Source organism: Abrus precatorius, unplaced genomic scaffold (assembly GCF_003935025.1).
Source record: "Abrus precatorius isolate BTA unplaced genomic scaffold, Abrus_2018 Scaffold5, whole genome shotgun sequence".
Classification (NCBI taxonomy): Eukaryota; Viridiplantae; Streptophyta; class Magnoliopsida; order Fabales; family Fabaceae; genus Abrus; species Abrus precatorius.
Window position 1 is genome coordinate 12,108,439 of NW_020874395.1, and position 13,308 is coordinate 12,121,746.

The window sequence follows — 13,308 nt, forward strand, 5'->3', positions numbered from 1 at the left end:
ATATCTTAATCATTTTGACTGTTGCTTCTCTTTTGGACTTTTGCCTTACTTTACTTCCGAAAGCTCTTACGTAATCTATAAACAAAATGCCTCTTGATATTATCTTAATCATATACATAATTAAAAACTTGAACAATTATTGGTTTATTATTTTATAATCCACATTAACTTTTTTACATATTATATTATATGTTAAAACAAAGTTATTCAACAGGATTTTTAAATTTTATTAGTTTAATTTGACAAAATTTTAATCCAACAATTATAAAACTTAATGTTCCAAAAAACAAAAGTTTTGGGCGGTGTGTAACCCGTAGAATTTGTGGCGATTTTATAGAGTTTTTCGCAAAAATATACTTTTTTTAAAGAGGGGTGTAAAGTTATATTAAATATCAATTTACATGGATTTCATCATACATGGTTTATAATTTTAAAGAATTTTCGTGACAAAATTTGGTACAAAATAGCATCAGTAATTTCTTTTTGGCACTTATAAGTGCTACAAAATTTAATATTTTGGATTTGGTCGGTGACGAGGCTTTTGCAATAGACTTTTTGCTAGAGCTCAATTAATATATGTGCACTCTGGGCCTCTGGCTTCTTTTGGGTCAAACCAGGCCCAAGTTATACACGGTCCAGAATAGCCTATTAATTTCTATCTTAACCCAATATATCTTCATCGTTCTCTTTAAGTGTCTTTGTAATATCAATGCTTCAACTTTGGGCCTTTAGGTTTTTCTGCCTCCTGTGACTTGGTTACATTTACGTATTGAGCAAAAACAACATAAGCGAAAGATTGAAACAACCCCGAAAAATAAAATACCCTTTTTTTTTTTTTCTATTTATAATCTTTTTAGTTTTTTTTAAATTTATTTTCACAAATATCGTTATTAATATTGGAGTTAAATATTTTTAAGTTAATATAGTTAATATTTTTTATCAGTTTCCTTTAACTATCTTTTTCATTCAACACCAGATGAAGAGCAACATAAAAGTAGAGCAACTGCAAAATGGGTAAGAGAAAGATAACACTGTGGTAACTTGAGAAATTTTTTCATAATCTCAGACAATTTGTAACAAACTGATTTTAAAACTCATAATTAAAATTTAGAAAAAGAAAGGTAACATAATTTAGAATAATTATTGATAGCATTAAGCATGGGAGGAGTAAACAAAATCTTTGAGTACCCGAAGGAGTCGTTTTTCTTTGGAGGGATCAGAATGCTCAACTCCATGATACCCTTCTTCATCAAAATCACACACCACTTTCACCCCTTTCTCCTTCAACAACGCCACCAACTCCTTCGCACGATCCACCATTGGGTCACCCTCGTTCGCACTCACCAACACCCTCCATCCAAGTTCCTTCACCATCTCCAGTTTCTCACTCCCACCCTTCACATTACAATACTCGTGCTCTTTCCCCACGCCACGTGGCAGCGCCAACTCCCAAAGCATATCCGTTACACACAACGGCAAATTCGCATCATTTTCAAGCCTCAACTCCGATTCAGTCCTCTCGCTCCCACCGAAAAACGGTTGCCGCACTATCAACCCTTTTATCTTAAGCGGCTCCAGATCACGCGCTTTCTCCGCTGCACGTAGACCGGCGAAGTACGCAATCGTCGCTCCTGCACTGTTTCCCATCAGAAAACAGCTAGAATAATCCACGTGTCGTGTCAACCACTCCTCGTCGCTCGTTCGGATCCACGCCAGCGCTTCGGTCGCATCGTCGTACGCCGCCGGTAAGCGATGCTCCGGGGCCAGGCGGTAATCGACGGAGGCGACGACGGCGTTGACGGTTTCGGCAATATGGACGCAGAGGTCGTGGAACATGGTGGAGGAGGCGCTGGCTACGATGAAACCGCTACCGTGGAAGAAAACAATGAGTGGGAGTTTGTTGGGGTTTGAGGATAGTGCTGTTCGGGGTAGGAATAAGCGAAGCCAGGTTTTGTTGGAGGGGTTTATCGTGAGGTCTTTGGTGAGAACACTGGTGCCTAAGGAGGGTGCTGTGTTTGGGATGTTGCGCAAGCGCGTGAGGGTGCCGTCGGGGTTTAGAACGAGGCCGACGTGGCGGTAGGGATCGTTGATGTTGGACGGTGAAGTTGTTTCGTTGGACATAGTGGAATTGGAATTTGGGGGTTTGTGTTTGATTTAGGTTAAAAGGATGAAGATGAAGGTGTGGCGTGGGGCAGTATTATAAAGGAGTTTGGAATGAACATCAACTTGTTGTCTTGTTTGTAATTCTTGCTGCAATACAAATTGAAATTTCCATTCATTTGCGTGGGTTCCACGGTTTCAAACTCGGCAACTTTGAAGATCGTAAGAGTATATTATCATTTTTATTTCAGTTATTTTTCATTAAAATGTTTTTCATTATTATATTAGTAATCCGTTTCATTTTATTTATACTAAATAATCATTAATATTTTTATGTAAATTATGAAAAATAAAAATTTAGCTTTAGATTTATTAATTGACATGTCTTTTATACTTTTATTCATTTTACAATTTATACTTATAAAAAATATTCGTTTTTTATTATTTATACAAGTTAATATCTCAATTTCCAATTTAACTTGTTAATATAAGTATTTTTAAAATAAAATAAAGTGTAATTTTATAACATAACTGCAGGTATTTTTTTTATATGGGAAAAAAATAAAAAACTATTCAAATATGATATTTTAGAAAAAAATTGTAAAAATAAGAAATTTTTTCAAAAATTTTTATTAAAAATTTTTAATCAATTTTTTTTATTTTTTTCAAAAATTATGGCAATTTTTTATTTTTAATAATTTTTAAAAAAATCACCAGTGTTAATTCTCAAAATTTAATAACTTTCGGTGATGATTTTTAAATATTTTTCTTTCATAATTTTTTAAAATTATTATATTTTAATATATATATTTTCAAATCCATATAAAAAATTATTCTGATAACTTCTTTATTTTGGTAAAAGTATTAAATATACGTATTATTAATGAGTTGTTAGGAAGCTGCGGAGTTGTGTGGGAGTATTCGGGAAGAAAATGACAACAGCTGATTATTGGGACTTTTTTATTTTAATAATATTAATTTAAAAATTAATTTCTGAAATAAATATAATTTAAAATTAATTTTATGTTAGGTGTTTTTTTTTTTCCAATTCAGCACTAATTTTTACTTTGACCACTAATATTACTATTTATTATTGAGCTCCCTTATCGATATATTGAATTCTCTGTTGTGATAATATATTAAAATAATAATAAAATTATAATATTGTCCATGCATGTGAGACTAATGCTGTGTTTGAAAAAAAAATATATTAAATAAGGAATTAGTTTTAAATTATATCTATTTTAAAAAATTAGTTTTTAAATTAGTTTTATTAAAATAAAAAAACCGATTATTGGATCAGAAGTTTGCTTGAAATGGATGCCAACTAAATCAAAGGGACAAAAGAGGATCAGTATGACCCAAAAACACGTGACATGAATTTATCTTTAGTTCACGTCATTATCTTTTTGTGAATTAGTAATATATCGTCTTATTTTTAATTTTCATCGGTTTTATTTTCTTTTACTTCCCATTCAAAAGTGCAATTTTAATCTTAAATTTTAAGGGTTTATATTTAATTTTTTTAATTTTTTCAAAGAACAATTTTATTTTCTTTAATTTTAATTTTTTATATTTAATATCTTGAATTTTTTTTAATGTGTCTTTTTCTTTTTTATATTTTTCTAAATATATAATTTTAGTTCATCTAATATTAATTGCCTATGTTTAGTCCCTTAAGTTTTTTTAAACATGTAATTTTGATCTATTTATTTTTAATTATCAATATTTAGTGCTTTAATTTTTTAAATGTTTAAGTTAAATTTTCTATTACAAAATTTTATTTAAGTTAATAAAAATATAATTAAAGTATGATATTTTATTAATGTTAAAATAAACAAGTATATAAAATATTTAAATAAAATATTTAAAATATAATAAAAAGTCTTAATGAAAAACTTAATTTAAATATTTAAATAATTATATAGATTAAATGTGAAGAATTAAATTTAGAAGAACTAAAATCGCATATTTAAAAACTTCAAGGACTAAACACGAGTAATTAAATTAAAAATACTAAAATTATAGATTCTAAAAATTTAAGAGACTAAATATGAGTAATTAAAACTATAGACTAAAATTGCGTATTTAAAAATTGTACATCATACGTTCAAAAATAAGGAATAAAATGACAATTAATTCATTATAATACAATTAAAGACGATTGATAAAACAAGCCTTGTTAGTTAGTCTTTTATGGACATGAGTGAACATTTAAAAGTAATTTTTTATTCTAAATTATGTTAAAATGTATTAAAAAGCATTAAAGAAGATGTGTTAATAATATATTTTTAAAAAAAATTATTGTAATTTTTTATTCAAATCTTTATTTCTTTAACGTGACATGTGATATTTTAAACATTTTATATTGAATTTTTCTTGTGTGGTTTTTTTGGTCAATTTGGATTTTCACTCTAAGCATCCGAGGCTCTATTTTCGCTTGTATGCATAAAAAACGATTAAGGCATTAATTATTTTTGTGTTTAGTTAGCAAGTTGGCTAAGTCAATCCATTAGAAGCCTTAATGATTTTGGGTATACAAGTGATTGGGGCAGAGGAGATTGAAAGTAAGGACAAGTTTACGATAGTGAAACATTATGCTTTAAATACTTGAGAGATTGAATACAATACTTTATTCGGTGAGTGGTTTGAGGTTAAGTTCAACAAAAAACATCTATCATATCCATGCTTTGAAGGTGCATTGGTTTTCACTCTCTCAACATGATTTGGATTTGAATGCAATGGTTTTGGATATATGAAAAGGAAAACGTATTATTAGCTTCATTTGCTTGTTGAATTAAATTAATATTTTTGTTTGATTGAAGACGAACAAAATTTAGAGTTTGGAGTGGTGATAATTCTATATTTAGTTTATTTCTTAAAGAGCAAATTTTCATCACCTTTTATAAATAATGAAATTTGTTAAAAAAATCATAATCATTGTGTATTGAGTCTGTAACCTTAAGAATAATTAAATATCATAAAAAAACAAATTTGTAGGTATATATAATGCATCTTAATGGGTGTATTTGGTGTTCAAAGAAGAAATTAAGAGCATGGAAGAAAGAATTGAACGCCTTAAATCTTTTTACCGGGCGAAACTACGACGGAAAATTAATGTATCTATATTTATAATAACTAGAAGTTTCTTCTTATCAAAATTTTGTTGCATTACCAAAGTAACCAGCTCTTTGAAAAAGTTGATTATGGTATGCAAGCAAAATTACAACAAAAATTTACTGGATTTACAGACAAAGTGTTGAAATATAAAATATATTCTTAATTGATTTCAACGATTTTGTAGTGTGAAACTTAGATCTGTAAAAATATTTCTCTAATGTTAGAACTTAGAATTTGTGAAAGCAATATTAAAGAGCACCTATCTAATCATGAACTCATTCAATCTTCTTCTTTTTTATCCTTTTTTCCCTCCTATTGTATGTCTAAATCGCTTGTGTTAAGGAATGAAGAATCCTAACTCAAATTATAGTTTTGTAATTCATGTTGATGTGCCCATTGATTGTTTTTTGCTCTATATATGCTTCTATGAATTGGTTGCTCATGGAAGATATTTGGTCACTAATTATGATTGAAGATTTAAATTAGAGAATAAGAAAGGAATAAGCAATATAACTTATGATGCTCTAGGAAAAAATTGTTAATAATGAAATATTTTAGATTCTTGATGCTAATGCTTTCTTTAAAAAAATTAAGGTCCATAATAATGAGAATGAGTTCTTCTGAAAAATTGAGATTTTACTAATTAATAATTTTTATCGTTGATTATTTAAATTTGAAATGAGTTCAAACCCAATGTAGTTATAACTATGTTATTCACGATATTGAAGTTTGTGTTTTAATTGATTGGTTGTCTCTCTCTTTTTCTTTTTCTTTTTATGTTTCTATAAATTCATCACTCGATTGATTTTAAACTTCGAGTTGTGATTGGAAATTTAAATTAGGAATTAAAAAGAAAATAAGCAACATTAACTCTGAAAAAAGAGATTGTTATTGTGAGATCTTTTAAATTTTTTTATGCTAGTGCTATTCTTAATTAAGAACATTTTAAGAATAAAGTTCATAATACGGTTGTGAATGATTATAACAAAGAATTGAGTTTTTAGTTATTATGAATTCAATCTTCTATTATTTCATTTTGGTTACTTAAATAAGGTTAAGTGAATTTATACTACCATAATTTTTTATGCACTGTAAAATTCTTTGCTCCATTATTTTGAATATTTTTTCTTATAATTCTCTTTAATTCAATTTAGTTATTTTAATTTTTAATAATAATAAACTTTCCCTTTTTACTCTCACACTTTTTTTCATCGCGAAGCAAGCAAATCAGTCATAATATTTGATATTTTTCATTTTAGAATACATATGCGAACTAAATACCCATACACATAAATAAACTGAAGAATTAATTATATGTTAAGTTAGACATATAAAATATTTTATTAAGTCATACTAGTCCATTATTAAGTATGTTACTATGTTCATATATAGACATGTTCAAATGAAATAAGAACTCAACAAAAATAACAGTTAATTATCAAATAATTTAAACAACCGAACAAGAACAGACGAAAAAATTAGATGGAGGGTGAAAATAATAACATACTAACAATCTAACACAAAATTTAAGTGCAATATCAATGTATTTTTATATTATTTTTAATTAAAATTAAAATGCTGTATTAGAAACTTACCACGGCATTAAAAATAACATTTTACTGAAATGGATTTATTCAATTTTTAAAATAAAACAACCTTAAAAAACACTTGTAAATGACACTTAAATTTGGTGAAACTATTTAACGCTCAAGCTTGCTTTTGGTTGTTAATGAAAACTTTGACTAACTCACTGAGCTGCTTTCCCTTGAATGGATCAAAAATTTCTACCCCATGGGTACCTTCGTCTTCAAAGTTCTTCACAACATGCACCCCTTTCTCTTCCATGAATTGTGCCAACTCCTTCTCACGATCCACAAGAGGGTCCTCACCGTTCCCACTCACCAATACTCTCCACCCAAATTCCCTCACCTTATCCAATTTCTGAATACCATTCCCAGACCTTGGATTGCAATATTCATGATCACGATCAGCCCCAATTGGCAGTGCCAATTCCCACATCAAATCAGTGACACACAGTGGAATAACTGGGTTATTCTGAAGTTTCAACTCTGATTCAGTCCTTTGGGTGCCCCCAAAAAATGCTTGACGCAATATTAATCCTTGGATCTTCAGTGGCTCAAGATCATTCACCTCTTCCAATGCACGTAGACCTGCAAAGAAATTTTTTTATCACTCATTTCGTCCACTAAAAGTATAACAAAATGTTTTATTCTTAATAGATTTTGTTACTTTAAATTAACTTCAGGATTAATGTTAACATAATTAAAAGAAAATATTATTAAATGATGAAATAAATTTAAAAATATTATTAATATACTTAAATTTAAAATATAAAAATTAATATATTTTAAGTAATTTAAAATATTTAATAGTTTCACAGCATTCATCCATAAGACCCATATTAATCAATATTTTTAGTTTATATGTTAAAAATTTAAAAACCAAACACATCTATCAAAACAATATTACTAGTGTAATTTTTATTTATTCATTAAGTAAAACTTATCTATAAAGATTGAACAAAAAGTTTGTCTAAATTATCACATGAAATGTATAACTTTATCTTAAATAAATTAATACAATTAAAAATTGATTTTTATTTAATTTTTAATAAATATATTTTATTAATTCATCTATAAAAAAATTTTAAAAATTCCAAAAGTCATCCTTAATGATTTTTCAAAAGGTTATTAAAAAATTTTAAAGTACCAAACATCGTTAAAGATAATTTTCAAAAAATCATAAAAAAGCCGTCAAGCATGTGCATTCACCTGCATGGTAGGCGATAGTGGCTCCAGCACTATTCCCCAAAACATAAGACTTGGAATAATCAACATATTGTGTTAGCCACTCCTCATCGCTGCTTCTGATCCAACGCAAAGCTTCCATCGCATCATCGTACGCCGCCGGCAACCGGTGCTCCGGCGCAAGGCGGTAGTCAACGGAGGCAACAATGGCTTCAACAGTTTCGGCCATTTGCACACAAAAATCATGGAACATGGTGGTAGATGCACTGTAAAGAATGAAACCACTGCCATGAAAGAAAACAACGAGAGGTAGCTTCTTGTGGTTGGAAGATAATGCAATTTTGGGTAGGAATAAGCGAACCCAAGTGTTGTTTGATTGGTTAATTGTGAGGTCTTTGGAGAAAACCGAGATTGGAAGAGTGGTGTCTGAGAAGGGTGATGTGTGCGGAGTAGTGTCTTGCAAACGAGTCAAAGTGCCATCGTCGTTGCGTTGGAATTGAAGATAGTGGAGAGGATTAATGGTTTCAGATTGTGGGGTGCTTTCATTGGACACGGTGGAGTTAAGGGTCTTTTGTATTTCGTTTTTGATTTTATGAAATTTTTCTTTGCTTCAATGGGGTTTATGTAAGGAGTTAACAAGAATAATTTTATTCATTTCTTTAATATTCATTCAATGCTACATGTAAAAATATTATAAATTTATTGTTCTGTTTAATGTTCATGTGCACCGACCAAAGTTCTATTTAATTTTTGTGAGACAGCTGTTGTATTGATCGGCACTCCTTGATTACACTTCTTTTTTTTTTTGGTTTTTTTATCCCTCTTGGTATGAGCCGTTGCTTTTATATATATATTATGCATACAAAAATTTTAAGATAATTTATTTAACAATTTTTTTTTAGTAAGAACAGATTGCAAAGTAGCACCTTCTGTTTTACAAAAAAACGTACAGAATATAGTTTCAAAACATATTTTTGCTAGATGGCAAGCTTTATTATTAAATTTCGATTTTGATATACAACATATAAAAGGAGAAAATATTTTTCTACCAGATTATTTAACAAGAGAGTTTTTATAGGACCATGTCAAAAATGACTAGTGCTGACTATGCATTACCAAAAAAGAGTGAACTAGAGATTCTAAAAACCCCTACCAGAGACAAAGGTAAAAAATCTATGACCTGTTTACAAGTTCTACAAGCCTAAGCCCAAAATAAACAATCAGAGTTATTAAAATAATATACAGTTTTGCCTAAACTATGTCAAAGCTCTCAGATAACCACACAGACCAGAAAATTGCTTTCATGGGCAGAGTCCACTTATAAAAGACCTACAATAACTGACAAAATTTTAGAATACTATGAAAACCATATGATCTTCTAGTAATAGAGATAGAAGCAGAATGATTTAAACTAATTGTTATGAAATAACAAGAAGTGTATTTTCCTCTAATTGTCATGTGGTTCCATCTTCAGCAGAACAAAAAAAAGAATTTTATGAATTAATTTTTATTGATTCAAAATCAATAGAATTAACTCATAAAAGAAATAAATAGAAAGAAATTATTTTTTCAAAATTCAAAATCTGTCAAATATTCACTCTTAAAGAGTGGGGACAACATTTATATTATTATCGTAAATTTACGATAGATTATCAGCCTACACAATATAATTACTTTGATTATATAAAAGCATGGAAGAAATTTTTATTTTTTCGACCAGACACCCATTCCTGGTTCATTTGGTTCCGGAAAGGGATTTCTCTACACTTTCCAAAATGGTTTTCAGCCTGGTTTCACAATTTTGGACCAGTTAGACAAATATTACCAGAAAGAGCCCAAATAGCCTTAGCCCATTTTAAAGAAAAAGCCAATTTCCAAGAACCATATAAATTTATTTCTTTTATAACCTCTCAAGGAATATCATGGATCATGATGTGGCAGTATGATTCTTTAACGTGACATGTGATATTTTAAACTTATATTGAATTTTTCTTGTGTGGTTTTTCTGGTCAATTTGGATTTTCACTCTAAGCATCCGAGGCTCTATTTTTGCTTGTATGCATGAAAAACGATTAAGTCATTAATTGTTTTTGTGTTTAGTTAGCAAGTTATGTTAGATTATTATTATTATGGATTAACATAATCAATTATTTATAATTTATAATATCAATTATATTATTATTATTATTATTATTATTATTATTATTATTATTATTATTATTATTGTTTAATTATATTTTATTTATTGACTAATTGATGGATAATATTACTTTGGGTTATTCTTTTAATAAACCGTGATGGGTCGGATTATTTAATAAGCCCATTGAGAGGTCCCTGGTCTCATCTGGAAAGTTTGTTATATGCTATCTCATTAGGCACTAACCCATACACACGATCAATTTTGTAACTTCTGATAACTTCCCAGACAGAGAGCAGAACACTCTCATCTCTTACGATTATCCTCTCATCTTTTTGTATACCAAAGACACATCAAATTCGAGATGGATGAATGATTGGTTCCGGGTATGTAATCTTAAACTAAAAACTAATTATAATTCGTATCTTGAATTGTTCATTGTTTAAAATTTTTCGGGTATGTAATCTTAAACTAAAAGCCAATTTAATGCATCTTATAATTCGTATCTTTAATTACTCATTGTTTAAAATTTCAACAATTGGTATCAGAGCCAGGTTAAGGTATGAATTATAGTTGCTTCTATGTATTCTGTAATTTGTTTGAAATCCTAACCAAAAGTTTCTCTTAAATTCTTGATAATGGAATAGTATGAAAAATTGATTTGAGTTTTTTTTATGAACATAAACACAGTCGTAATCCCTTTCAGATAAGAGATATAAAATTTCTACGAACTTAATTTGGAGATTTGTGCCTTTCGTTAATGATCAATCTTTTGTCAGATTTAATTCTGGTAATTAAAATTTTTTACGTCGATATTGAATCTTGCTTCCATTGAAGATAAATTTTCTTTCCGCTGAAACCCTTTAAAAAAATTTAGAATGTTATTAATATCGATTAGTATGGAAAAATTGAAAACTGCACTATTGCCACCTGTCCATAAATCTTGAAGCAATCATTGGTTTTATTGGCATATAAAGAAGTGCCGTGGGTAAGAATCTCCATAAACATTAATGTTATGTCAAATAAAGACGAAAAAAAATATAAAAGTTCATAAAATAGAATTAAAATTAAAATAGAAATAAAATTCAAAGTGGAATAATATGTTGTTGCTATATAGAATCTTGTGTTCTGGCTAGTAATTCTCCTGGAAACCATTGACTCTCGTTCCTATGAGACTTTCTTTAATTCGAATGAATTCTAATCCTTTTATAATTATCTAGTTTACATCTTCTATTAATTTGATATTTTTTTCAGATTTTAAAATATTGCAAATATTTATTATTATTAATTAATTAAAATTTTAAATTGATTAATTTATGTTGTATTCTTAGCATTTGGGTCTGAAATTTTGTGCATGATATTCATCTTGTATCTGACATTATTATGTTATGTAATCTTTTTGTCGGCATGTTGTACAAGAAATTTAATTTGTTGGATCCTTATAAGTATTGAAGCATGACTATTGATAATAATTAATGTACACTTTTACGGCATCACAAATTTTCATGATATTTAGACATGATAATTATTGTCATTTTGTGTAATTTTGGTCCACCTATCGTGGATTACAATTATATGGAATATATTTAAAATATATGGTTTATCTCATCATAAATTTAATGGTGCATTATTAATAATTATATCCTATCGATATATTATTATTGATGTGATTGACATGTAAATACAATGCATTTCTATTTTGCTTGTTTCAATTATTTTCTAATATCCTATTGATGTTAGTTTTCTAGTGTCATAAGCCTGTGTGTTATATTGTTATAAAATTTCTTATTTATTATAGTTCAGGACCCTTAGGCAAAACTATAACAATTGAGAAATTTTACTATTAAGGCATATTCTAGTTGTGAATACAGGATCATTTAACTCTCTTCTGCATGACTGATCGTGCATATTAAATGATTCCTTATCTTGTTTAATTCTAGCCTCTTTGCCTATGCAATTGACTTCGGTCAAAACACTAAATGGGATAAACTATGAGGATTGGAAAGAGTCCTTGGATCTCTACCTTGCTATCACCAACATGGACTTAGCCCTAAGAGAAAATGAGCCTCTAGCTCTCACTGTTGAATCCACTGCTGCCCAAAAGACCTCGCGAGAGAAGTGAGAACACTCTAATAGGGTCTGTCTCATGGTCATGAAGTATATCATGGAGAAGTCTATCAGACAGAGTATCCAAGAAAGCAATAATGCTAAAGATTTTCTAAAATCTGTTAGGAGATAAATTTCAAACCTATGACAAAGCAGTAAAAGGTCAGTACTTATCTTTACTTGAGAAGACCATGTATGATGGTGTCAGTGGAGTAAGTGAGCATATGATGAAGCAGATCCATTATTATAACAAACTGAAAGCACTGAAAGTGAATCTTGGTGATGACTATTTAATTTGGAAGATTCTGGATTCTCTCCCCTCTCAGTTTGACATGTTGAAAACATCCTACCATGCATATAAGCAGCTAAAATGGAAGATAGATGACGTGATTGCCATTGTTACTCAAGAAGAAGAAAATATGAAGAAGACTAAGTCTCACACTATTTAGTTTGCTACTTCCTCTTTTGGTGCTAAGAATAAGACAAAAAGAGGTTATAAGGGAAAGCCTCGTTTTGAAACTTATGTTGAGAAGGATAAAAAGGGGAAAACACCTGTCAATTTGGGACCCAAGAAGAATTCCTTTAAAGGGAGTTATAAATACTGCAAGAAGTATGGTTACAAGGTGGGTGATTATTTTTTCCTAAAGAAGAAACTTGAGAAACAAGGTATACCTCTAGCTTTAGCATGTTTTGAATCTAATACCATTGATATTCCTCCCCATTCTTGGTGGCTAGACTCGGGTGCCACTATTCATGTTATGAATTCTTTACAGGGATTCACAAGCCTGAGAAAGCCAAATGATGCAGAATCCAAGATTATCATGGGAGATAGAGCTAAAGCAGCTGTGAAAGACATAAGAGTAGTTTCTTTATGTTTACCTTCTGGACATGTTTTGGTGTTAAAGGATGTTGTTTATGTACCTTTCATTAGAAGGAATTTGATTTCAGTTTCTACCTTGGATAAGGACGGTTATTCTTTTACTTTTAGTAATGAAAAACTAGTTGTTTCTTTCAATTTCATTGTTGTCGCTTCTGGAGTTCTTTGTGATGGGCTATATATGTTAACCTTGAGTAACA

At 29.3% G+C, this 13,308-nt stretch overlaps 2 protein-coding genes across 2 annotated transcripts; both read right to left on the reverse strand.

Moving 5' to 3' along the window:
* Positions 1 to 850: 850 nt before the first annotated feature.
* On the reverse strand, positions 851 to 2,227 carry LOC113867885 (carboxylesterase 1-like). The gene has a single exon (XM_027503390.1). It carries the CDS (start codon positions 2,119 to 2,121, stop codon positions 1,153 to 1,155), a length of 969 nt encoding a protein of 322 aa, XP_027359191.1. The 5' UTR covers positions 2,122 to 2,227; the 3' UTR covers positions 851 to 1,152.
* A 4,700-nt stretch (positions 2,228 to 6,927) lies between these two features.
* LOC113866682 (carboxylesterase 1-like) lies at positions 6,928 to 12,273 on the reverse strand. Its single transcript, XM_027501492.1, has 3 exons — positions 12,149 to 12,273; positions 8,013 to 8,596; positions 6,928 to 7,391 (listed from the first exon to the last, which is right to left on the reverse strand). The coding sequence occupies exons 1-3, from the start codon at positions 12,271 to 12,273 to the stop codon at positions 6,928 to 6,930; spliced, it is 1,173 nt and encodes a 390-aa protein (XP_027357293.1).
* Positions 12,274 to 13,308: the final 1,035 nt, after the last annotated feature.